Here is a 27,734-nt window from a genome sequence, read left to right on the forward strand (position 1 = left end):
GGCTCATTTTAAAAAGGCTATATAGTTACTGGATTACTAAAGTTAGTTGTAAATTTTCTGTCACAACAATTTGAAAGAGAAAAGTTTGACTCCTTTTAACAAAACAACTATTCAACCAAAAAGACAAAATACGTGAAAAGTCTCAAGACTTTACCAAAAGAATCACTGAGACCATGTTGCACCATAGACACATACAATCATAGCAGAGAGCTGGATTAATTCAAGGAAATCTGATACATCCTCCCAGAAGGGACCACACTTGCAATTTCTGAATTGTTTAAAAAAATAACATCAGTTTAAAAAAAAAAAATCAATTTATGGCTGTCAGTGTTTCTAATTACTTTTCCCTCCAACAAGCTTTACAATCTCCGTTAAAATTTTTCTCAAATGGAAAAAAAAATCTGTAAGGTATTCAGGGGTTTATGTGGCAGCACCACTATGCTTTGCCGTCCCTTCAGACTAGCCCTTCAAACCAATAATTCTTTCAAGTGTTTGTCTTGTTCTTACAGACAATTATCTACGAGCTACCTCTGCAGCTACAGCTCAGCAAACTCCCTATGGCCCTCAACATCCACAGCCTATTACTGCTATAATCCATTTGACCTATGTATTGCAGTTCTTCTGATTTCACTCATGTGGAAGAAAAAACAAAACAAAACAAAAAAAAAACAAAACAAACAAACAAAAACACAACACTTTGACTGTTTAGCCTTAAATATTTTATAAATATTCCATATTTTTGAAATGCAACATATTGCTAATATATTTTTGCATTATTTTAGTTCTCATTACCAACCATGAAGTTATACAAAGTGAAAAGCAGCAATTGCCTTTAGATGACCTAACAGATGGCAGTGATACACTTTCCCTAATACATGGTAATAATATACTTGCTATGGGATCTGGTTGTTTCCACCAAGGATTAAGAAAAGAACTGAGGAACAGTTCTTCCCTACGAAAAAAGACAGCTGTATGGGGGTGGGGATGTAGAGGTGCTTTTTGTTTGTTTTCAGAAATAACATAGAAAATAATGCCAAGAAAGACAAGATTTTTATGAACGAGTAGAGGTCATGAAAATACAACTAAGGGCCTGATATATGTGCCTTACCTCCTCCCTCTGGGTTCAACAGCTCCACTTTAAACGTTTTTTCTAATTCAGGAATAGTATTATCAGTGATGTTAACAGTAATGTACTTGTATCTTTCTCCTGGCTGAAATTCCAGTGTACCCACAACAGCCTGCAATATAAGAGCTCTTCATATTTTTGTTCAAGTCTAATGTTTTCATCCATGTAAAAAAAAGAAACAGAACCTTCATTTTGTCTTTTTCAAAACATCTACTTTTCCTCACTTAAGCTTTAAAAAAAAATCTGAAAAATCTGTTTTACAAAAGAAAAAAAAAAAGAAGAAGACATCTAAGTTGACATACTGGTGAGCATCTGCATTCATGTACATTTTTCTTATTTTTCTGCACAAATGATCAGTTGGACAAGCAAGTGCAGATACACGCAGGTTATTTTGCTAGGCATATACAAATCCCAGTATGTACAAGCATAATGTTAACCTGTACATGCACTTGAATAATATGGTCTGTAACAACAGCAAAACTCACAAATTGCTACACTGAAAACTCTGTTAAGAAAAAAAAAAAAAGTTCAAAACCAGAGGCTTTTCCTAGACAATGCAACTTACTGCAGAGAAAAGAATGGAGAAGTCACATGATGTATATTTTTAAGTGAATATTACATATCCATTTGCCACATCACCTTGTAAAGTAGTCTTTCTGTGAAAGAATCATAGCTGGGCTAGAGCAGTCAAACTGAAAGCTATCTCCACGATAAATAACTCTAATTAATTCCAAAACAATTATACCACCTTGGCAGTTGCCATACCTGATAATCTTTGGGACTGAAAGCTGTGACTGGCACTGTTCTGTATTCCACCAGAACTGTTCCAAGAAGGCCTTGTGCACGAACTACCAGTAATCTGACGTGTCCAGCTTCTTCTTTAATAGTAATATGGGGCACAGAAGAGGCTGGAAGAATCATTTTATCACCTGGCTGAGGAGGTGGCCCCACAGAGAACTGGAGCAGACCTGGAAGACAAGAATTACTACTTACATGGCTTTTCATAACAAATTTTAAAGATGATAAACAATTTAAATAAAGTGATTGATAACATATCTTGTGATGGTTCTGAAATTAAAAACCACATATACCAGTATACCCTTAAGCCTCAATCACACTATTTCCAGAGATGTGCTGTGTGCCTTACCCTCTCTCACTGATATTCTTGTCAGTCTTGATAAAAGGCACAGCACAATAATAAAACCTTCTCTTCCCAAAAGAGCCTCACAGGCCACGGTTTTGCGTATTTACTGGTACAAGACATATGGAGAAATGACTCTCATTGTCAGGAATTCTCATTTGATGAAAAACCTGGACAGGATCAACTACATGCAGAGCCTTTATTTGCCCTCACAAGAGAATCATTGCTTGTTTGGGCAGGGAAGATTTGAGGCCTTTTTGTAAAATTATAAAAGAAAACTAATTCAGTATTCATTCATGTATATAAACAATGAATTAATTCAAGTTAGATAAAGTGGAATATATGAGATTGCTTCCTCAACTATTACAACCAAGCAAAGTTTTCATCTGACTGGAAAGAACTACACAATAATCTGAAACAAAGCTGTATAATTCCCATCATTGTTACCGTATGGGTGGTCACTGGCTTTGATGCTGATATCAGTAGTTTCCTTTTCTGGATCTATACTTGCTCCACTGGTAGGAGTTGAACCTAGTTTCCCATCTCCAGACACTGCAGAGACTAATGTCACACGGAAATATTCATTTAACTCCGGAATGTCATCATCAATAACATGCAAATTTAACACCTAGAGAAGGACCAAATCATGGAGAAATCAAACCATGCAACATTCTTTGATTAGTCAGTCAGCTGTATCTGCTGTATAGTTCTGAAAGCAAAGGACACTATTTTTGCTCTCCACATAAATTCAACTAATTTCTAAGATAACATTTTATGTCTAGAATATGCTTTCCAAAAACAATGCTTCCAAGCTACTGGAAATGGAAGGCATATTTTCTGAATTGTTTCAAACTACATAAATAAGTGATAATAAATACTTGTTTGGTTGGTTTTGTATATCTTCACAAAAGCAGAGTTTAATTTCCATGTACTGAACATGAAATATCTGATAAATTTTAAAATCTTTTTGAAATTATGCTTATGAAGAGACATTACAGTGATTAATCCAATTTAGAGAGCAAATAAATTGAGCTTATTATACCACCTGACACTTTGACCTGCAGATCATACGATTTACTAACATAACCTTGCTCTAAACACGCTAACACATTCACTTCAGAAAATTCCATCTTTCTTTATGTTTCGATATGGTCGGACAAACATATAGAAAACATTTAAGTAGCTGATCATATTTAGAGGCATGGTAATGAGTAGATTACAAATGTCAGTTGAAAGTCCCTTAGGATATCCCACCTGAAGAGCAGCTTGCTACCAGCCCGTTTCTTAGAGCCATGCACATTAGCTCCTCTGTATGTATGCAGTAAATTGGACCAGTAAGCTGTGTAGCAAGAGCCTACATCAGCCATTTTCTGCCACTAGATAGAGTAATGTGGGCCTCGTCTATGTTGCCATGCTAGAAAAGCTTTGGAAATTTCTGCTATATATGATTGTATGAAATGCAGTAATATCATTTCACAGAGAAATAAAGCTGAATGAACAAACTATTATAACATGAATGAACTATTTTCAGATACCACACGCTTTTGCCAGTCATCACATTATCCAGATTCACAGTTCTAGTGAAGTCACTGGGATCCCTGCAAATGACTTCAGCGAATTTGAGTCCACATTGACTTCTGCAGCCTGATATAAGTGAAACTGAGGATGGTATTTTCTACTCACAATTCATCCTTATTATACAAACAATAATAGAAAGTGTATGTTGTTTCTACAGTACTGTGGTCCCGCACCACTTCTTCAAATAAATTTAACAATTCCGTGCTGTACATCAGGATTGAATTCATTGAAACAGATTATTTTTATTTCTATTTCTAGCACACGCTGTTTATTACCACAGAATTTTAATCATAGGACAGCCCACGCTGGATGGGACATCAAAAGATGAAGTTCAATGTTTCATGGAAAAAAAAAAAATAGATGAAATAATCCAGCACCATGTTCAACTGCATCTTAAGCACCCCTGGTGATGGGAATTCTACCATAGAACCATACATTGGTTTGGGCTGGAAGGGACCTTAAAGCCCACCCAGCGCCACCCCCTGCCATGGGCAGGGACACCTCCCCCCAGCCCAGGCTGCCCTCAGCCCCATCCAGCCTGGCCTTGGGCTCTGCCAGGGATGGGGCAGCCGCAGCTCCTCTGGGCAGCCTGGGCCTGGGCCTCACCGCCCTCTGAGGGAAGAATTTCCTCCTTCGCCCCCTCCCTCGCCCTGCTGCCCACGCTGCTGTTGGTGCAGCCCAGGGTACGGGTGGCTTTCTGGGCTGCAAGCACACATTGCCGGCTCATGTCGAGCTTCTCATCAACCACCACGCCCAGGTCCTTCCCCCCCCAAGGGGTGCTCTCAGTGCTTTCTCTGCCCAGCCTGTGTTTGTGCTTGGGATTGCCCTGGCCCAGATGCTGAGGTCGGGACAACCCGACCCTGTCCCTAAGGAAGTCGTTCCAGTAGTTGTAAAAAATTTCAAGACAAAACCTCTCCCACTCTATCTTTGTACTCTTTGCCCTCTGTCTTCTCCTGTGGTTTCTTGAGAAGAGAGAGCCTCTGTCAACTCTGGAGCTGCCCTTTAGGTACTGTAATAATGGGATCAAAGTCCCCTTCTAAAGGGTGAAAAGATCTAACCCCTTGAGTCTTTCCTTAGAGGACAGGTTCTCCAGCTCTTTGATCATCTTTCTGGCCCTCTTTTGGACCTCCAGTCTGCCCACATAATTTTTTAATTGTGGGCCTCTGTAGCTTTGAATTCCTACTCTTCAGTGTATCCTGGTATCCTGGTATTTCTTTTTTCTTTTTCTTTTTTTTTTAAACTAATTCAGATAAGGAATTTCGTAAGACTTTTAGAAAGCTTTCTCAGAAGCAGCTAAAGCTTCCCTTATGTATCATTTCTCTTTCTCTCCCCCAACTCAGAGATGCAATTCTGATTACCAATTTCAGGTGTCTCTAAGGCCAGAATATTGAATAATTTCCTTATGTTCCAGTTGCTCGCACACTTTATGCAGAGGAATAGATTAAAGCAGACAGTAATCATTTCAGGGAGACTCAAAAACAGCTATTGTTACAAGAACACCTTTAATCTCCTGTTTCTGATTTTGAATTTAAAAGGAGACAGAACCTGGATAGCCTTGAGTGCAAGAACAGCAATGAATCTTACTATTGCCTATTTAATTGTTGTGGACATAAATTTGAGTTACAACACTCAGATCAAACCTGATCATTTTCCAATTTCGAAAGTACATGGACTATCTACACTTTTTAAAGTATATGTACACATACACATAAATACAGTTAATATTTTTTATGTATATGTACATATATCTAATATGTACATGCACACATGGTGACTTTTGAACTGACATATACACAGAGCTACAAATAACACTTTCTTGTTGTCAGGGATGGAAAAAAAGAAAGAAAGAAAATATATATATAACAAAAAAATAACAACATAAAATAACAAAATAAAAAATAATAAGAAGAAAAGCCATGTGAAGTAAACACTCTCTAGTATGCAAACCAGCCAAGCACCCTCAGAAGGTATTTTCCAGGAGGTTTGTAAAGGACAGGATGAATTGTTAATAGGAAGGTAGGGTTTACCTCTGATCTCTGCCAAGGAACGAATGTGATAGTGCCACTGCTATTAGAAAAATCGGTAACAGAGTAATTAATGCCAGTGGAATCAACCTGTGAGATAATGTACTTTATATACACATAGTCTAGGGCTCCCCTTGTACGCTCCACAACACAGGATATAGTGGAACCTTCATCAGCAGTCTGGAAGAAAGCAAAAATTTGGAACGTTTATTACTGTCAAAGTAAATCAAGGCAATTTCATTAAATAACACGAAAATATTTAATGCCAGACAAATGTTCAAGTAAAAAATTGCTGTCATGTTACTTTCAGCTCTTTTGGAGTGTTAGGAAGCTGAAACTGACCTTGATGCCAATCAGAACAATCCTAGTGGAATCTGCAAAAGTCTGATGCCTCCCTGAGGACTATTAAGGTAACAAATAACAATACACTGCAGTTCGTCCTGGACACAACCCCTTTCCTAAAACTATGCGTCAGAGACAGAATCAATATGCTTGAAATGTACCTGTCGAAAGCAAATGAAACTATTGCTTTATAATAACGTCAATATTGTAATTTTCCTTAGCAATAATTTAAAGAAAGATTTGGATCAGCACTTTCTCTAACCAGACACACTATGGATAGAAATAAACTATACCATCATCATTCAGAAAAACAGATTTTTCTCTTCTACTGTCCTCCTTACAATTCTGTATCTTCACAGATAACATGACTTCTGCAGCGACAACTTCACGTCTCTGGAATGAAGCTTTAATTGGTACTGACCTTCTATTTTAGAAAATAACGTTCATAAAATTAACATAGAAAATAATTTTATCTGAAAGTTATTGGAAAGGTTAAAGCTATCTTATGCATTAGATAAATTTCAGGGCTGCTTTGTAAGAAAGCATAGATACTGTGTGTGACTTCAGCTGCCTAGTAGACAGATATGCACAGTTAAACTACTGGTAAAAAAATGCTGTGTTCCTGCATCACCACTAAGAGCTCTAATACTTCCCTGGTGAAATGGACATATGATAGGTGCAAAACAATTACCGTGCCATATAATTATTTTTTTTCTTCATGGTTGGCTGATGATCTGTGGCATCACAGCGTATCAGAGGTACTTGAACCTGAAGGAATCTATTATCATAGCATATGGTAGGCACACAATAAGCAAACTGAACCAAACTGAAAACTAGTATCACTCAGGCAAGACAGTTATTTTAAAAACATCATAAGCACTTTGATTAAAAAAGAATGTAATTAAAGCTCATAAGAGTTCCCAAATGAAAACTATATTAAATTTTTTTTTCCACAAAATAATCCAATACCAGTAGAGATAGCTATCATGTTATTCCCCCTTATAATTGATTAAAGAAGTAAAGAATGATTTATGTTTATTTCAAGCCTCCTCAAAAAGTAGCAAGTTTACACTCTGCATATAGAATGGATACCACTGAAAAAAGATTTCATCTGTTAAAACTAAAACAACAAAAAAAACCACTACTAAATCAACCAACTGACATCAAACATATGCAAATTATAACTTAGTTTATGACAGCAAATGAAGGTGGAAAAATCCATAACACTTTGTCATTGCATGATCTCTAGTAAAATTATCTCAAACACATCATGTGACACAGAAAACTAAAATAAAAATCTTTGCAATAATCCATTCTCAAAAAAAAACCAGAGAATTAAATCTTACATTTTAACTGGTAACTCAAATGTAACAGAAGTGAAGGTAAAATATTTTTCTAGAAAAAAAAAATTAAGCCTTAGTCTTCAGTTTATATAGTAAACTAAATTTTCTTAACCATTTTTTTCTTTAGTTTTTTAAAATTATATAGTAAATCCCAGTGGAACTGAGGTTGTATTAACAGAACATATGCATCTCCAAATCCTAGGAAAACTTTGCTTAACCACAAAAGCAAACACTGCAAAATCTAGGGTTTGTTCAGGTCACTTGGTCCTGCCATTTAGCTTTCTGTGCCTGAAATATCACCTACAATTTCCATTATGACCACCTTACCTCAGGGATACATGCTCCAGTGAAGCCAAATAAACCATTAGCATTATCACTTTTCTGTATTCTTAATCTTGCTGTGGTGTTTTCTTGTGAAATTCGAGCTCCACCACGCACAGAAATGAGCTTTAGTATGAATAATTCTTCTCCTTCTTCCTCTTTGTCATCCTTTGCAGACACGATGAATGATTTATTGGTCTCTCCTTGCCAATACTCCAAATACCCAGAGACAGGGTGGACATCACTTTTTGCAGGAGTTGCATGAAGTTCATAGATCTCTGCTCGTGTCAACTTACGCTCATAAAGCCTTACATCCTGCATTAACCCTGTGTACCTACTGCTGCCGTTGATTCCTGCTCCAATTCTTACTATTCCTGGACCTGAGAAGGAAATTATAATTTTTTCTCATGTTATTGTATTTGTATGAAACAGTCAGCAACTGACTACCTGTTTTTCTTAAAAACCAATGGTAAACTGTTCATTGTCCCTGGATGAGGAATCATATTGATCTTGAGATCCAAAATCAGGAGGTTCCTTGAGCCTCATCTCAATGTTACAGGTAAGTCCTCACAGGCCAAACAATTCCATCCTATGCTGTCCAAGTTTTTCATCCTATTAGTTCTAGCAGCACATTATCATCATCCCTCATTTTTATAAGTCTTAGAGACTTGAGGCTCCCTCTTTCCTCCACAGATTTTCAGAGCAGAACTGCAACCCCTTTTAGCCCTTGTTTTGCTGAACAAATCCTACTTTGTTTCCCTCTGCTAGGGCAGCTGATCCATTCTGATGATACTCATGATTACTGCATTAACCCTTCTGGACATCCATTTCATCCACCACACTGTAATTCCATGCAAATTCCAAACTCTTTTTACAACAGCATTTATATTTCTCTGTCTCCAAACTATAGGATCACAGCTGCCTCATATTCATTCCTACTCTATCCTATTCTGTGCCATGCTATGCTCTTGTGCTAAAACACACACATCAGCTGTTTTCAGTTGCCTTTCAGAAAACGAAAGAAAACAAACAAACAAAAAAAGCTGTGCTCTTCAGTGTATTGTCATACATATGACACTGAGTGGCAGTTGTAGAGATGAGCAACCACAGGAACTGATAAAAGTCCCAGGGCACAAAGTGGAGGATGCTGAGAAAAACTGGGCTGCTATGCACACCACTGTGTATTACCCAACATTCAACGGAGAGAGATGACATACTTGCCTTACTATTGCATTATCCCCAGACACACGCCATCCCCACTAATAAAGAAAATTTACAGCACAGACATATCCTTCTAGCAATAAAAGCATAATTGCATTTCACATATATTTGTTCTAGAAACCGAGGGAGGGAAAAAAACAAAACCTCTCAGCCTCTCAGCTTAGCTACAGTACTGCAAGTGTGATGGAAATTACTAATTGCAGAAGTACTATTCTTTTTACAAATGGAAAATTTGATTTCTTAAACTTCAACCTGGAATTTTAAAAGCAGAAATAAAATAGTACACCATACAATTAATAGTCCTCTACTCTCACTCAACATCGCAGCAGTTTGAATTTTTTAGAACATTCACACAATTTCCATAGGCTTTCTGAAAATCCTCAAAGAATTCTTATCCATTCCTTTCAATTAACTTAACAGATATAATCATTTCAGTGTATTTCTTCCACCTTTGAAGTGGCTAGACTATGCATTTCAGAGCTTTATATATGGAGAAAAATAGCAAAGGCTCACCATCAAGAATTGCTTCTCCTTTTAGACTCTTCATTCCTCCCAGAACTAGAATTCCATCAACGTAAAATTCAATTATACTTTCATCCAGAGTAATCAGAACGTGAAGCCAAGTATTCTCATCCAGGTATTTCATGACTGATGTTTTAGCCATGTATGTCATATTGGACCCTAATGCTGTATAATGAAGCACTACAGAAACATGAGAATCATTTGTCTGAATTTTCACACCATAATATAAAGTCCCATTATCGTTATCCTTTTCAACTATATAGCCATCTGTACTGACATTAGGAATTAACCAAGCTGAAAATGTAAAATTGGTTACTGCATTATTTCCATTGTTATGGGTATTCAGGACCGATAATGCCAAATGCATCCTCTTTTCCACTGAAATACAGAGCGTCTGTTCCACTGTGATGGCGCCTCATGTGGGGCTGTGATTGTACTGAGCTTGGGAATGATCCAAGCAACAAGAAATCTACCATTGATGGCAGTCCAGCTTGGAAGGTACTAGACAGTATTTCCCAACCTAGTCGGACAACACCAAAGGTGCCTTGCTGTCTCCAGATGGTGAAGTCCGTAATATAGGAAAGGTCATCTTCAGAAAGAGTATCTTCCACTATCTCTCTGTCCTGGCTCTCTGGATCTATAACAAACACTCCAAAAGGGTCATCATTGAAAGGGATCATGACAGTTACAGTAGGACTGGTTTCAGATAACTGACCACCAGGACCAGGAGACCCACCTGCGTAATAGAAGTTAGAGTAAAAGTTAATGATTAAACAACACACTCAGAAAAAAGTTTCAAAGTACTTTTTTTTTTTTTTAATAAAACAAGTTTCTAAAAAAACCTCAAACCCTCCTTTAAGATCCTCTGGACTTATAGCAAATGATCTAACTTGAAAATTACATAGGTTAATTGTATTATTCTTAAAACACTGTGCTGATGTAATTTCAGTAGAAAACAAACCCACATGCTATTTTTCAGCTGTAAAACACACAGATGTCTTTCAGGTGAAACATGACAAGGTCCATCTTTTCTTAATTAGCCAATAAGGTAGGTTACCTTTGATTCGTTTGATAAGCATGGGGGCCAAATTCAATTCTTGTATTGCTCAAAGACTTACAGGAATAGAGAATGGCAAAATCTTGCCTGTTGCCTCTGATACAGAAGTACATACACCTTGCAGAAACAGTAACCAGTTGTGTGTTAAAACTGCTGCCCAGTCCTGGTGTTAGTCATCTATCTTTGCACAGTAAGAATTCATGATATGAAGATCATGTTGTGAATGGAGAATCTCCGTGTTCAAAGTGTACAGTGATCTACCTGTTATAAGCAGGAAATCTTTTGTACATCCGTATGGACTTCACTTACAGGAAAGGCCAACACACATTTTCGCTTGTATCAGAGCACAGAAGACCATGAATAGTACTAAAGTGGAATTAATCCAGATTAGGAAATGTGTCCAGTAGCAATTTAAAGTTGTAATTTAAGTCATGTGAAGTGGTAACTACAAGTATTTTACCTCCTCTAGGGAAACAAACAAACAAAAAAGCAACCTCTATTATGGTAGACACACATAACCTTTAATACCTTTGTTATTTCTTTGTTAGTATCTTTGTTTTATATTTTGTGCATGGAGATCTATGTATCTGAAATTCAGAACTCTTGGTTTTTGAAATGAAACTTCTGAACTTTAAGAAGTTTAATTTCAAAAACCAAGAGGCATCCCTTTTAAAGTTCAGATCACCAAAATGTGTTTAACAGTAATTCGGGAACTGAGTAACTCTCTATATATGGAAATCAAGATTAAATGAAAAATAAGACCTAAAACCTTACCAGAAAAGCATAGGATATCAAGACATGATTCAGAGCAATGCTCTTTCTAGTGTTGGTTTCTTTTTGATTGATTAAACATAACTCTTTTCTACCAGATATGAAGGAAATGGTGATATGGAAGACAATACCTGAAGCATTCACCAACTTTAGAATGTAAAATTCATTGAATTCAGGAATTCTATCTGAAATGGCACGTAGTGTTATTGACTTCGACCTTTCACCATCCATGAAGCACACAGTCCCATAAGTTTCATAGAATTCTTCTCCTGGCTTCAGTGCAGAGTTATTATCAAACAACTGCCAGGTCAAAGAAACATTGCCGAAGTGTCCTCTGTGTCTCAAAATCCTGTTCAGTGATACAGAAAGAATGAGAGTCCTGGCAGGCATGCATCAGCGTTGAGTAGAAAAGGAAAATGTGGAGACTCCTTTTACTGTAATCTTCCTTACAGTAAGAAGTAATATACTATGTAATATAAAGTAAAATGCTAATATACTACAACTGTTCCATGAAGCCTTCCTTTTAAAGGCAACCACTTTTGCAGTACAATTCTACTCCCGGAATACGTACTTTAGAAAACAGAAGTAGCATACGCAGGTCCATGCAGAATACTACTGTGAAGCTACACATCACTGTGTCTTGTAATTCCAATTTATAATAATAAATATGAATGCATAATAGTTCAGAAAGTTAACATTAAAAATTAATATACTTGGACACTCTTAGACAGGAAAGAGAATCATCTACATTTAACCACAAACGTTTCTCCTTTCAGTCATCAAGTCTACTTAAACTTTTTCTTACACTTGTATTAAATTAGAATTACATTCTACGGCTTTCAGAAATCTACTGTTATTTGTGATTAAGAACGTAGTAAATGAAAAGATTTTTTTTTTTTTGGTAACTATCTGCTAACACAATTACACTAATTTCAAAAAGGCACTACAAATAAAAAGTGACCCATACAGTGCCTTTATTAAGAGTGCGCTTACATACAGGAAGTTTGCTTCTGTCGGTTTGCACGGTGACATAAAATGCCTTATAAATAGATTATATCAGGTTGAAGAATTAGTTCAGCTAAACTAGTCCAGCCACAGCAACACATTTATGTTGTTTCTGCTTCCAAAGGTTTTTCTTCTGTGGCGTTAACCAGGGTGCTCTATCCCAGCTGTGTAGCGCTGCTGCACTAACTCCAATTACCTCATTAAAACCTCTGTGTTTTCGGTGGTTTGGTTACATGCTACTTTGACCACTTTTTTATATGCTACACAACTGTCAAAGTAGTGACAGTATGGAAGAGACAGATCCCTAGTAAATATATTTTATCAATGATGACTGAGCAGGTTCCTCAGATGTTGGAGATCTTGGTATCCTATAATTCCATAAAGCACCTGTATATAAGCATGTTTACATCAAAACAATATTCTTAACACCACCAAATCCACAAAAATTATCCTGCAGATTAGACTATAAAGGACAAAAAAACAACAAAGCCCAAAACAGTGAACAGCACAACAACAAACACACAATGAACTTAATATCCTCTTTTCTTGAGACTATTCATATTTCAGATGTATTGACACAAGCATAAAGAACCAATTCACAGCCATAAGCATCTGCTTCAAGGCTTTAAAACAAACAGACAAAAAAAAAAGGATGATTTTTTAAATGCAAGAAGAACCTCTTCCCTAACTATTTGCACTATCGCATTTATTGTGACCTAACTTCTCTTTACAGCCTGTCTCAAGATTTCTTAACGAAAAATCATTTTTTCATCCAATTAAAACCCCATAGTAAATTTATGAAATGAATGTAACAAGGCGAGATGCCAAGTGCATTCAATTTTTAACCCTGCTAATTCTTCAATATATCATGGTGGCACAAAGGAAAATACTTTCAAAGGTCAGACTAATGAAGAGTGTCACATCCGGACTTTAAGTATAGATTTCAATCTGTAATTAACAGATAAAAGAAAAAAAAAAATACAAAAACAGAAAGAAAGAATACAGTAGTTTGCAGTTGAAAATTTCAAAGATGGGTACAAAAAGCCACCTAGTGCCACACAGTTTTATTTAGCTATTTGTTGAGTGGTTTTTTTTCTTTTTCTGTCAGCCTAGGTTATATTGTGCTCAATCATTCAGATTTTTCTGTATCTACAGGTTCCTGAGATTATAACAGAACATCAATGCTGAAGTCTTATTTAGTTACATTTCAACATGAGCTTCTGTGCACTTTTTAATATTTACTGTGTACTCCATAGTATTACAGGTGATGTCTTCAACACATTACAAATCATTTAATCCAAAATTTTGTAAAACTGTTTTTCTATAGTGCACTTCTATCAATGCACACTTGTGCATTTGATTTAATCAAAGTGCTATTTATAAAGTACCACATACACCAGTTCCAAAAGAGTGCAAAGATATTCTTTAAACGTTACTTACCAAAAAATGTTACTTTTGCCTTCTTCAACTGGCTTCTCTAAAGGTTCCAAAGAGAAAATTCCATTAGGATCATCATTTGCTTCAATAATAACTGTTGCCATTCCAGCCTTAAAGATAACTGTATCTCCTAAAAAAGAGGACAATTATTATTATTAAAATTGGAATCAGAAATGTAGGTAACTCTAAATCCAATTATGTTTTCTACTCACTACAATTGCTTTTATACAAAGAAAAGGACAATTATAAAAGTCAGTGAAAAACAGAATTTGAGGTATTCAGCAGCAGGCAAATCAGAGTAAAAGTATTTAAGTAGTGTACCATCCAGAGAGCAAGACGTAAGATTTTCAGGAAAAATGACATGAACTGAGAAGATGTGATTCTTACTACACAGTATCCTTGCATGTAGTTGTTATGTGAGGTAACATTTTCTGTTTGATCATCTGGACAAGTCAAAAGAATAAGATATTCAGAGGTACAGAATAAAAGAGTAAGGTATTCAGAGAGCCCCGACCTTCTTTAGACCTAGAAGAAAAGTATTGCATTTAAACTAAATACAAGCTATGAGCAATGTCTAAGAGTTTATTCACTCCCATATCAAAGAATATCTAAAAGGAAGAAACATAAGATTCTTATTATGTAGATGGGAAGCTAGCAGGCTTTCAGTGTGCATATTAGTACAGGTAAATATTAAGGGATGTTAATTCTAACTCCATTGCATTGTCCATAGATGAACATAATGTGTCCACACCCACCCCATTTTTTGTCTTCTTTGAAAGTGTCCGACTAAATTTTGTTCCACGTTAAACAATGTGCTTATTCCTCTAACTTCATATACCTCTATTTGTATTTTCTCTCAGGAACAACAGTCCCCAAAAAAATTTCAGAACAGTCAAGGCCACTGTATGTAACCAATCATAGAAAGAAAACCAACTTTTGCTTTCAGGAATATGTATAGAAATATTCTTTATTCTTAGTGATTCTAGAATGGCTGTAAAACTATATGATGCTCATTTTAGAGGAAAAAGGAGGCTATGGATACCCATTCCCCATGTGCTAGGAGAAAAGCCATGATATGTTCCCAATGGGGTAGTATTGGGAGCTACCAGTAGATCCTGAAGAAAGTTATTAAAGTAGAAAGAGACAACAAAAGAGAAAACTTATGAAGGAAGAAGAATGGTTTTGTCTAATCCTTTCCCTAGTCTGATATTTTATAAGAGACCTGGGTACTACAGTGAATACCAGCCGACCTTGGGAAATAGCTTAGCTGCCTTATACTCAAATTACTGCTTTCCCTGTCAACCTCTGGCTGCCTGCTACCAATGTTCAGGGAAGGATTCAACTCAAGATCAATGCTGCCTTGTGAGAAACTCACAGGCCAGCCGCAGGGTGTCCACTGTAGCATGACCTCAATCACTTCAGTCTTATCGACTGCTAAAGACTAAGACCATCAGAGACTGTAATGAGAACTAAGATGCTTAGCGTGCTTACAGATGAAGAAATCTAATTTTAGGTTTCCTAATCTTGAATTGAATACCTGGTAGGTATTTTACTTTGAGAACGTGTCACACAATCTGAAGGTATAGTCTGATGGTTAATTGCCATCATCTTTCTTTGCTTTATTAAATTACAGCCCCTCAGGTTTCAATGGCTGATTCAATACAGCTTTGCTTTGCATTGCAAAGATTTGCAGCAGATTCAGAGCCTGTTATTACCTCTCAACTAGAGAACAGTAAAAAATGAAGGGCAGTAAATTAAAATTTGATAACACAATTGCAAATGACTCTCCCACAACACCATGAGTTTTGTTGGAGCTAGGTGTGGGGAGGGTCTTTATTAAATACTTAGGGCTCTGGAAAAATTATGAATTTCTTATACTTCACTTTTATTTTCTCATGTATATTACATAACAGTGATAATTTATTCTAAAAGATATGTATTTCAAAAACGTGAGGAATGGGCTGAATAATTTTGGTCATTCCTTTTTAAGTGTAAACTTTGAAAAATAAATAAATAAACAAAAATACGTTATTTCTAAGGTAATAAATCCTTTCTTTAGAGGTGGTCCCCTGGGTAAATTGTGACATATATTTTTCTGCAAATTAAGCCTTTTAAAACTATAGTCTCAGAGTGAAAAAAATGTATGCATACTTTTCGCTACTAATAAAATAGAGCAATTACATACCCTTCCTCCAAAATATGGCAGTTCTGTTTGTTTTTACAAAAATCATGTAGTTTTGTAATACACTCTGGAGCATGAAAAAAATAACTAAAAGAATACCTCTTTTCCTAAGACTGTTGGGTACTAAATTTTGTTTTTTTTTTTTTTTGCTTTGTGTTTTTGTATTGAAGTCCATCTAATTTGGAGCATTTATATTTGAAAAGGGACTTTCACTCCAGTTGTTTTTGCAGGCAAAGTATCAACTCTATCATTTGATTTTTGTTTCCAATAAAATAATTAAGGATGAAAATTCAAACACAGTATGCATTTATTGTATAAAAATCTTGAAGCAAACATTATTCGTATAATTCTTGGCATTTAAATATTGCTTTATGATAAGACCAAGATACTAAGAAATTGCCAGCAAAAAAAAAAAAAAAAAAAAGGAAGACTTACCTGTAGAATTGAAAAGGATAATATAAAATGTTTCATCAGTTTCAGGGGTATCATCATCGTTGATATACACAGATAAATTCTGCTCCCTTTCTCCAACATCAAACAAAATGACACTGTTCTTTCCACTGGGAACAAAGTCTCCCTCTTCAGCTGTTGCATCTCCATTAACAGTAATATACTGGACAACAACAGCGACATCAGCAGATCCATTCCTTAGGACTGTAAAGTTTGCAACACTTCCTTCTTGAACACTCACTGTCACACGTTCTGAAAATACAAAAGCAACAAATCTGTCTGAGTTCAAGCCTGAGTTGCTTGCATTTGCTCTGTTTTCTTAATTCTCTCTAGTAGGATCTTCCTCTTCAATGAAACAATAAGATGTATGTGATAAAGGTAGGAAATAATTCAGGTACGAGAGAATATTTTGTACCTTGCCTCCTAACTGATCTCAACATCAACAAAGAGAAAAATGACACACACAAAAAAATGGGAAGGTTCTGAAGGAAACAAATATAAATTAAATACAAAAAAAAAAAAAAGTTTGGGGAGCTTTTCCACTTGCTCTTTTGGGATTACGATTTCGCAATGATCTGGTTTGTGAAAAAAATCCGTTTTAGGTAGTGTATGTATTCCACATTTATAAACAATAATATCTAACCTGCAAAATAAATGGGATCATCATTCTTTGTTATTTGTAAAATTGCAGTGGTTACATTGCCCAGCCTGGCTCCACCGGTAGCATTGAATAAACTGATGGTGAATACTTCCTCCTCTTCAGGCACCTGAAAGTATTAAGACATTAATTTCTAGCATACAAAACACTGAAGAATTTAAAATGAAAAGTTAGGGGGATTAATAAGCCAGAGATTTCTGAGTGTTGTTTTTATTTGTCAGTCCTTATGTGTCTCAAGAGGGATGATAATTCATACAGTTATACAGAAATTATCATCCATCTACAGTTTTTGTAAGTAAGTCCCTTCCTCTTTATCTTGCACAGATGACCCAAAAGTTACCTTCCAGTTTTATGTTTCTGATACATGTAGTTTTTTTTACAGCTTTATTTATTTATCATTAGGTGTAATCTTTCTTATATTACTTCAAATTTATCAGCATATAGGATTAGGATTGAAATTAGGATTCCAGTTATCAAGATACGAGTTTCAGTCAAACTTTCCTATAACTTTACCACAGTACAATTACTCTCAGCTTCTACCTTTTTTGTTTAGAGGTATGCACAGCTTCTGAAATTTCTCTATGATTTGCAGACATTATCTCAGTTCTACCCAAGTATTTTGATATTTCCTACAAGTTATTAGGCTCTTGAGAAACACACATTCCTTTTTTCTCCTTATACTCTAATGTTTTAGTACTTACTCTTTGTCCCATATTCTCACCCCAAAACACTGTAAAAGTGTTTACCTCATCTGGCAGTGAGTAAATGGTGATATTTTTTGAAAACTCCAGATTATCAAATAAAATAGTCCCTTGCTCTGGATAGACGTCATTGGTACATGCTGGATCAACAACCCAAGACACACTAACATTTCCATAGTTTCCTTGATTTCTTACAACTCTGTAAACAGCTAAAAAACATAAACAGAGTCAGTGTGCATATTCAGAGCAACAGAAATCAAAAAGGAACATCTGAAACATCTGAAACTGAGAAAAAGGAAATACAATAATAACCAATTTCACTTCTTATGAAACCAGTAACATGTTGGAGTGCTACAGAAAAGGACACACAAAGACAGATTACTAAAGCAGTGCAAACTGCTTTAATTTCACATGTTAATTCTTGCCTGTAAAAGTAATTGATAACTGAATAGATCAATTAAAATCACCCATAGGAAGATTTAACTCTATGTTTCTCTTATATAACACCCCATTCTTCATTCTCCACCAACAGAGCTACTACCTCCACGTTGCACTTTGCACATACATCAGTACTCCATCCCTCCTGTCTGGAAAATTCTCTAGCAATCCTTTTTACTCAGTTAATCCCTCTGTTTTTCCACACCCATACTTCTCCACTTCACTCTCCGCTGCTCATCTTGCTTGGCATTGTACCAATCTGTAAAGTCCTGAGTGGAGATTTTAGTAAGAAGTCTCCTAGACTTCTGTTATCCTAGAACAGGGAAAATAAGACTTGCAGAAGCAGACAGCAGATAAAGAAGTAACTCTAATAAAAAGGAATTACCGGTATGGATGACTTCTCCTTTGCTTTCACTTATTGTTACTGTTAGTTCGTAAGGTAGAAACTGAATGATACCATGCGGATCATCATTCTTCAAAATGGTTATATTGACCATTGTGGCATTCCCCAACTTGCCTGGCATTTCACTGTAGCCACTAAGTACCACAGAATATAGCTCATCCAGCTAGAAGAGGGAAACTCAGTCAGAACAAAAATACATATTCAACATCCACATCAAAAACAAAATGGTCTATAGTCCACAGTCCCCCATCAGGCAGAAAGGGATACAAACTTAAAATGAAATCACACACATTCTACATGCAATAAACGTTTGTATAATGCTATCAAATAAAGGAAATTGTGAGAACTTTCTATCTCTAAAAGCATCAGTTTCTCCAAAAGTCTATTATTATTATAAGCAAGGACTTATTTTGTGTACTTAATTTAGAATCGCATAATTTCACAAGTAATGTTTGTAACACACTCTGAAATGTAAATTTTCTTTCCTCCAAGACTTCTTAAGATTCCTGGCTTTGTAACAGGTAAAGCAAAGATTTTTAAACCATGGACAGCATGCTAATTTAGAAAGAATTGATCAACTGGCTTTATTAATCTAATGGGACATGGTACTTTCAAAAAAGTATCAGAGAACATTAGAAAAAAATATTGCATTTATCTATCTAGAAAACAGCATTACTCTACACTGGGGAGAACTCAGTGAAACTGGCTGGTGGTTAGCAGTAAAGAAACACACATGAACTGGTTCTTCACATACAATTCAATTAAACAATGGTGTTCAGTACTACAGAATGTCATGGATGCTAAAACCTTACCTGCGTTCAAAGCGTAACTGCTTCAATTAACAGAAAGAAAATCTGAAGGCACCCAAAGATACCATCCATTACTCCAGACATCCTTGGACTGCCCACCATTGGAGGCTGGGATGGCATTCTGGAGGAAAGTGATTATATATGTCCTGCTCATGTATGTGGCTTTTGGCCACTCTTGGAGATAGAAGAGTATAAAAGGACCTCCTTATTTTTTAGTCCTGACACTACAATTCGTATGTTTTTGCCTGAGCATTTCAGCAGGATGACTTACCTAGTCTAATAATACTGCTGTAAGCAGGGAAATACTTTTATCTCAGCCTGCTGATGAACTAGTAAAAACTGGGAATGGAACTATTAAATAACCCGCTGTTTTAGTGCCTAAGTTTTACTAGATTAACTTATGTTCCTGGCTTCTGTAGTGGAGTTCAGACTTCTTATGTCTCCTTTCTTTGGAGTATGTAGGGAAAAGAAACCTGAATTTCTACAGCAGCCTATGCAATTGAAGTTGGAGTTGCTGTGATCCCCTGATTTCCTCATCATATGGTCCTCCATCCCTCCTTCAATCCATGACTGATGACCACCTGGCCCTACAAAAAGATTATTAACCTTCCTAAAACCTTTATGTTTTGTAAAGCTGGCTTTCTGACATCTTACTCCTAGATCAGCTCATTAGCAGGATCAGACAAACACAACTAACTGCTTATGCAAAATACAGCATAGGAATGTGCATGTAAAGGCAGCAAAAAATGCTGAATCACAGCAGCTAAAATTTATGTTAACATAAATGTGGTAAAATCAAACCCTTGCAAACTTCCTGATGGAATCCAGGATGGCTGATGCACAGGAAAGGGAACAAGCTACAGAAAAGCAGAAAGCAAAGAGAAAAGCAACAGACACATGCCTCAAATTGTGCAGATTTCTGGGATTACAAAACAATAGAGATATCAGAGAAATGAATATTCAGGCAAGACTGACAAGACCTGATTTGTATTGATATAAAGTGCTTTCATATGGTGCTTGACTATCTTATAGGCCTTTCAGTCACTCCTCCTCTATCTATTTCTCACACTTAAGAAAAAGAAAGCCTTCAAATGTTACAGAAAAATTGCTGGTATTTACAGGTGAAACCATCTATATTTTAGTAAGTGACAAACAAATATGTATGTGAATGCAATTTAAAGAGAGAAAAATATTAATTCTTACCTCTGGAATCCCATCCATCCTTGTCAGTAGAGTAATTATGATCTCTCTTTCACCAGGCTTAAACTCCAGAATTCCTGTGCTTCCATAAAACTCATTATTATCTCTTGGTTCTACAGTGTAGCGCAGAAACTGTCTGATGAGGCTTCCTCTAGTGCGAACAATCTGCAGCTCAACAGACTCCCCTTCCTGCAAAAAAATAAAATTAATCTTTTTCTAGCACTCTGTTAGAACTAAGTCGTCTGTAATGTTTAAGTGACGTTACTCGGATAGCTACCTTGATGCTGTAGGGACCTCTGGAAGAGGAAGAAAATTCGAACACTCCTCCAGGATCATCGTTTTCCAAAATTGTAATTTCACAAGTAGTAAACCCGTATTTCAGTATCTGATTTTCCACACTGACCCTGAGAAAGGAAGGTAAGAGGTTTTTTTCAACTTGCAACTCTGTTTAGCAAATCCATACAGAGGAGATCAGGATATTGACAAATTTTATGAATAAATTATGAAAGCCAACAGTTACCTACAAGGATTAAAACAAGTTAAGAATGATACAACATCAGAATGTTTTATCCATTCGTAAAAAATAAATAAATAAATAAATAAAATAAATAATTGCCTCTGAAGTAACTTTTTGTTTGTTTGTTTCTGATTAGCTTTTTATAGCTAGTAACTCTGTTGTTTGTTTGTCTGTTTTTGATAACACATGCACACAACACACAGGAAAAGAAACAGAATAGTGCCAGGAAAAAAAAAAAAAAAAAGTTAGTTAAATTCAGAACTACTTTGTACTTGGATCAAGGTATAAAGGAAATTCCAAAATCACCTATGCTGAGATTACACTGAAAAGCATAAATTTCCATTATTGCTTTGTTTGTCAAAGTTTACTACTGACATAAAGAGGCAGAAATTTGACCCTCGATACCATGGATTTCATCCTCAGCTCTGTGTTAGCCTGCCTTCTGTAGATGTGGAGACTACCTGTAGGATCCCTGTCTGACTCTACAAAATGTTGGACCTGCTCTCAGTAGCTCAGACTCATTCCCCTTTCTCATTACTCCTTTAAAGCACATGCTGAATGGTGCAAGAATGAAGTATGTTGACCAAATACGCATACTTCAGATTCCTCTCAGTAAAGGATTTCTCTCTCTGGGCTTCTCCTACACCATCTTGATCGTACTCTGTGACAGGAATGGGCAGTATCTGATAACAGTAATGAACCTTGCATATTACTTGCTTGCCTTTCCTCAGAAGCAGTAATTTTCATCATTTTAAATTTCTTATATTAAAAATTCCAGAGAAGCACTATTGCAGGATGCATCAAGAATACACCTTCAGATTGATGGTCTGCATATGATTTATTACATGTAGTTTTAGGTACTTAGATTCCTTTGCATCTTTCACGTTTCCTGTCAGTATTGTATTTTTCAATGAAATCGTGGTCCTGCATACTGTACATATTTTTGTGCTTTCACTGTGCTACAACCTAGACTTTATCAAACACTATTTCATGAAGAAATGTGATCTATTATATCCAGTTTTTGAAATCAGGCCCAGAACTGTGTCCAGAAGCACGTTTTAAGTAACTGGAACCTACACACACAAAAACAACTTAGCATTGTTGTAGCACAGTCTACAGGACAGGGTACAGGATGCAAAATAGGTAATACCTATTTAATAGAGTAACGTGCTCATGTTTGTTACATGTTTAAAAAAAAAAAAAAGTCGGTAGAAAAAATAACCTGTGTTATATAAATTATATGCATGTTAGTCTAAATCAAGATAACTTTCCTTGTCTTTGACTAGAGAAAATTACTCTGTAACTCTAATCAGTTCAGCCATTTAGTTGGGGCAAACTGTATTTGTAGCAGTTTAAAACAATTAATTCATTATTCCATGAAACACTCAAATATCAAACACTGAGCCATGCATTCATAACTTTCATCATTCACAGATCCTACATAAAGAAATGCCTTCAAGCAAGAACCCCATGCCATCAAACGAAACACCAAAGGGGAAGCATGCGTTGTCTGAAGAGATGCAGAGACGTGATTCTTGGGGGGGAAAGAAATGATAAAGACAGTTTCTGTCCAAACCAACCACTTCTGAAACAAAGCATTGATTCACTGAGGACAGAAAACAGTTCACCGCACTTACCCAAAGAACACGACAAACCTTTCTGTCTCTACCCTGTCAACACAGAGGAAAAAAAAAAAAAAAAAAGAGGATGTAGAAAGTAATGAAAGTGCCACTTACTAAAATTTCAATACTACCCATCTTATAAAAGAACAAAAAACTAACAAAAGGGACAAAAAAAAAAAAAGAAAAAGAAAAAAAAGAAGGCTTTCTTTTTACTTTCCAAAAGTTTATAATGTTCTTTTTATGGGAACCCTGCTTGCTTGGCATTTTCCTGTTGACAAAGGCCAGCAAGTGGGCAGTTCCCACTTAGGAGGAGTGACCCCATGACCAATTCAGCATGTCAAGAGCCACTCAAGGTGTTCCCTACCAAGCCCTCCTCAAAGAGCTTGATTACTGACTGCGTGATCACAACTGCAGCAGCCATCCACGATTATAACCCTTTATTAGGGAAATACATCTACGTGCCTCTGTGATATGGTGTTTCATCAGTCTGACAAAGTAATGATAAAAACAGATAAGCACAGAAAGAGTACTGATGGGTACACAAGGAAAAGTAATTAGGCACAAAATCACAGCAAACCTCATTTACAACAATTTTTTAGTTAATCAGATTACCAAAGTAGTATATATACATGTATAACATAAATACAAATATAAGAAAGAGAAGCAGAAGGAGAAAAAGGGGAAAAAGAGGGGACAAGGAAATAAAGGGACAAAAAAAAAAAAAGAAAAAGGGGAAAGGAAAAGGTATTTGCTAATCAAAAGGTTAAAAAATTAAATCAAGTTTCAACCAAGCATTTATAACAAAACTGCCACATGAAGTCAGTCAAAAGGGCAGCATTATTCTGCAATAGTAATCATGTATTTTGGCTTTCTTAATCAAAAATACATTAAATACAAAAACTGTATCGTCTATCAAAGCACCAAAAACAGATTAAAACAGTGTTTGTAAGGTGATAATTGGGCTCCACTAATCTCAAAAATAATTTAAATTTGGAATTCAATACAGACAAGAGTTCACTCTAAATTCTGAGAAGTAAATACATTCACAGACGTTCTTTCGAATAGGAAGTCTGAATTAATTGAAATTTGTTATTGATATTCACTGAAGCTAGGTATATATTGAGACATTCTCCCTTCCCTCAGAAACATGCAAAAGCATTCAAAAAACAGCAAAATATTAACACAATGAAAAGATCAAGGAGAAGATTCCAGAGTTGGTAATGCTAAAATTTAATTATATCGCTAAGCTGTTAGTAAAATAATTTACAACAGAAAATAAAAATGAATCACTATATCAAGTGAGCTTTTGATATGTATTAAACCTAGACAGCTTTCAGGTCAGGAAGCAACCAGTAAAATTCAGTCCATCAACTGGTAAAAAAGAACATTGTTCAGGTGGTTTCTCCATACAAACCCCATCTTGAACACCTGGATCCTTTTATTTATTTACTTATTTGTTTGTTTGTTTGTTTATTTATTTATTATCTGGTCATTTTTTTTCTCTGGCTGATATCATGAGTGGTCAGACCGCTATCACTGCCCTGGCACAGTAATGTTAGTTACTTCTCCAAAAAGTCATAAAACATCCTATGCAGAAACTTAATAGAAGCAGCTAGGTTTAGGTTTCCAGCTCCAAGATGCTGTTAAGCAAACAATGAATGAACGAAGCTGTGGCTGCCCCATCCCTGGAGGTATTCAAGACCAGGTTGGATGAGGCTGTGGCCAACCTGATCTAGTAGGTGCCATCCCTGCCCATGGCAGAGGGGTTGGAAGTGGATGATCTTTAAGGTCCCTTCCAACCTGAGCCATTCTGTGATTCGAAGAATGGTGCACTCAGTAGTATTCTTTATATCTATACTCTAAGGCATATACATGTAACTTTTCATAACATAGAATGCATATCCCTAACAAGAAATTTTTAAAAAATAGTATTGAAAAAAAAAAGAAGAATTAAGAGAACAAAGATAAATTAGGAAAGTACATTTTAAATTTAAATCCAAAATGTTTGTTGTAAAGTATTCTCACAGGTTTACTTTTTTCTAGGAATAATAAAAAAAAAAAAATCCCAATTCTATTGTTTTGAACAATTACATTGTAATGCAATTATCATACTCACATCCTGCAAACTTTTATCCTTTTAATCCAAATGCTTGCTTTTCGGTTCAGTGTACTCTTCATGTGCTAAACCTAAGTCCATACAGGGCTAAACCAGGCAAGGTGAAGCGTTCAGCAAATAGCTGCATAATACTTCCAGCAGCCAGCTCAGATCGACCCGGAGGAGCTACGGGGCTGGACACAGGGTCCGTGCCACCAGAGAGCTGCCAGGACACCAGCCCCATCCCCTGCCACGTGCACTTCCAACCTCGAAGAACAGAGGGGCGTTCATATACCACCCTTACACCACGGAGGAGATGCTCCCAGACTGCCTGACACTACACGGGTCCAGTTCAGTCCCGTTTCACTCCTCGTGGTATGTGAAACCAGCTCTTTAGGTGTTCCTCTGACAGCAGTATGGAAACAGGACAAAGAGGGCTATTCAGAAGCAGCAATAAAAGTTAAAACAGCTGCTTTGACATGGTGGCTTAACCGTGGCCAGCAGCTCCTCCAGCTAGTGAAAAGAACTCTTGACCAGGAATAAGGTGATACCAATCACTGGGAAAGCCACTTCCCTGTTTTTATCCTCAGCTTATTTTTTCCTGTAAAATGGCTATGTATGGACATGAAGTTTCATATCGTCACAGACAGTAAACCCTGGCAATGCTTATGATGCTGCCAAAAGAAATACAACCTCAAAGTGTGTAAAGCATTTCTTATACAACAAGACTAATGTGAAATGACTGATCATTAGGGAAATTCTTTCAGTAAAAAAAATCATAATTATTATGTAGCAAGAACTACAGATGAATTAGGACAACTGACAGGAGCTTCAAAATGTTTCTTACACTTTTTTAAACATGCAGTACAAGAAAATAGGAGAAATTAGAGTTTTGACTAAGTTTAAGGTACCATGAGAATTTCAATGTTAAGAACTAACTAGAACCACAAAATAATTAAATAAATAAATGAAAAATAGCTTTGAAGTTAATAACTTTTGACAAAATCTGGAATTTCTGCAGAACCTGAGTGTTCTGAAAGACACATGAGAAACTTAATTTCCACTGTGAATCTACACGGCTGTCATTATTAAACCACACTTCTCTAAAAGACTTTCTTTTCTATCAGGGTATCTCAAAAAGGGGGAAGTGAAATTGCTTGTGGAACATTACTCAATTTGCTTGCATTCAGTGTTCACCCCCTCTTCAATTTTTTCAGGATTATCTACTGATTTAATTAGAGGCAGGCTCTAGCTCTAAAGAACTGCATTAAAGTAGGATTTGCCACATTAGACTTTCCATAGTGCCTCTCATCAGAGGAAACACCTTCTCTCCAGGTTTAATCCATCATTTATTTGATTTTTGAGGCTATTTTAATTTTTCTGAGTCATAGCAGGAGAGATATGTTGTTATTTTGAGAAGTAATGAAAACAAGCAGTAGGTGTCCAGCGCACTCATTTCAACATTCTACTATTTTCAAATGACTTTTTCCCCGTTAAAACGCAGTCTGATCAAACCCTTGAGGCATCCCTGGAGGTTTTCAAGGCCAGGTTGGACTAGGCTGTGGGCCGACCTGATCTAATGGGTGGCATCCCTGCCCATGGCACTGGGGTTGGAAACTGATGATCTTTAAGGTCCCTTCCAACCCAAGCTATTCTGTGATTCTATGAAAATTTACATAAGTAAGATAGATATGGTTTTGAAACAGACACTAACCAAAGGGAATTACCAAGTAAGGAGAAAATCCTAGCTCCATTAAGCAGTATGGCAGTGAGTAACCCACAACACATAAACCCTTAAGCCCTGTCCATCAACACTACACAGTGATTTAAATGGCCCTCCTATGCTTTTCTAACTTTTTGACATGTAGCAACCTCTAAAACCCAAAAATGTTTAAAAACTGCCAGATATTTCACAGTGAAATAGTCAAGTCTGTATTTTACATTTGTAATTTTCAAAAAATTACTTCATAACTCATAGGTCTAATCATTTTCCACATAAACTGATGACAGAATGTCAGCCTATGGAAATCTGTATCCCATCACAGAAATCACTAGAACAATAAAAATCTTCAAATAACGTTGCTTCAGTTTATTATATATAGTAAATGAGATTTATGTCGTAACATATGCATATGGATCTGTTCTGGCATCCTAACTTCCATGAGTTAAGACTCAAAAAATGCTGGAGCATAAGGACTGCCTAAACAGTTGTCTGTTTGTTGATTATCACTTCCACAAAATAAAAGTGATTTATCCCCAGATCCCAAAGTCTCCAAGTTCTCAGTCTCACCACCACTCACTCATGAGCACAAACACAGGCCACGTCCCCAGCCCACATACCCTGCAGGTTCTGGCCCTCTGGTTGTGCCAGGTGCCAAACTGATAGCTGTCTGCACCTTAACTGGGGGGCTGATAACTGCCAGTGAGAGATTACGTTGTGTAGAAGGAAAAAACAGCAATCAGATTTAAAAAAAACTGATTTCTGTTTGTGCTTACCAGGTAAAATGAACAGCCCTAGTATGCATATATGCTCTCACAAAACACACACACAATTTCCATGGCCTGTTCCACCTACATTCATCAAGAAGACCAAGGTCTTTCCTTTCTCACATAGATTTCACTACAGACATCTGGTTTTATTTATGCTTGGTCTCAATTCAGGCCTATTCAGATAGGGCAGGCATTCAACCTGAATCTGCTCCTAAAAAAAGAAAATATAAAGAAGCTTCAGCAGATACAAGACTCTCTTGCTCCTTCATTACTCATCATTA

General features: G+C 36.3%; 2 protein-coding genes across 2 annotated transcripts; both read right to left on the reverse strand.

The window, feature by feature from the left end:
- Positions 1-328: 328 nt before the first annotated feature.
- On the reverse strand, positions 329-2,802 carry LOC310890374 (adhesion G-protein coupled receptor V1-like). Its single transcript, XM_083852725.1, has 3 exons — positions 2,715-2,802; positions 1,892-2,094; positions 329-1,238 (listed from the first exon to the last, which is right to left on the reverse strand). Exons 2-3 carry the CDS (start codon positions 2,045-2,047, stop codon positions 1,083-1,085), a joined length of 312 nt encoding a protein of 103 aa, XP_083708851.1. The 5' UTR covers positions 2,048-2,094; positions 2,715-2,802; the 3' UTR covers positions 329-1,082.
- A 10,309-nt stretch (positions 2,803-13,111) lies between these two features.
- On the reverse strand, positions 13,112-19,444 carry LOC310890375 (adhesion G-protein coupled receptor V1-like). The gene is made up of 5 exons (XM_083852726.1): positions 18,703-19,444; positions 17,925-18,088; positions 17,164-17,287; positions 16,506-16,772; positions 13,112-14,018 (listed from the first exon to the last, which is right to left on the reverse strand). The coding sequence occupies exons 1-5, from the start codon at positions 18,839-18,841 to the stop codon at positions 13,888-13,890; spliced, it is 825 nt and encodes a 274-aa protein (XP_083708852.1). The 5' UTR covers positions 18,842-19,444; the 3' UTR covers positions 13,112-13,887.
- Between the last annotated feature and the right edge of the window lie 8,290 nt (positions 19,445-27,734).

This window comes from Anser anser, assembly GCF_964211835.1.
Source record: "Anser anser genome assembly, contig: HAP1_SCAFFOLD_485, whole genome shotgun sequence".
Classification (NCBI taxonomy): Eukaryota; Metazoa; Chordata; class Aves; order Anseriformes; family Anatidae; genus Anser; species Anser anser.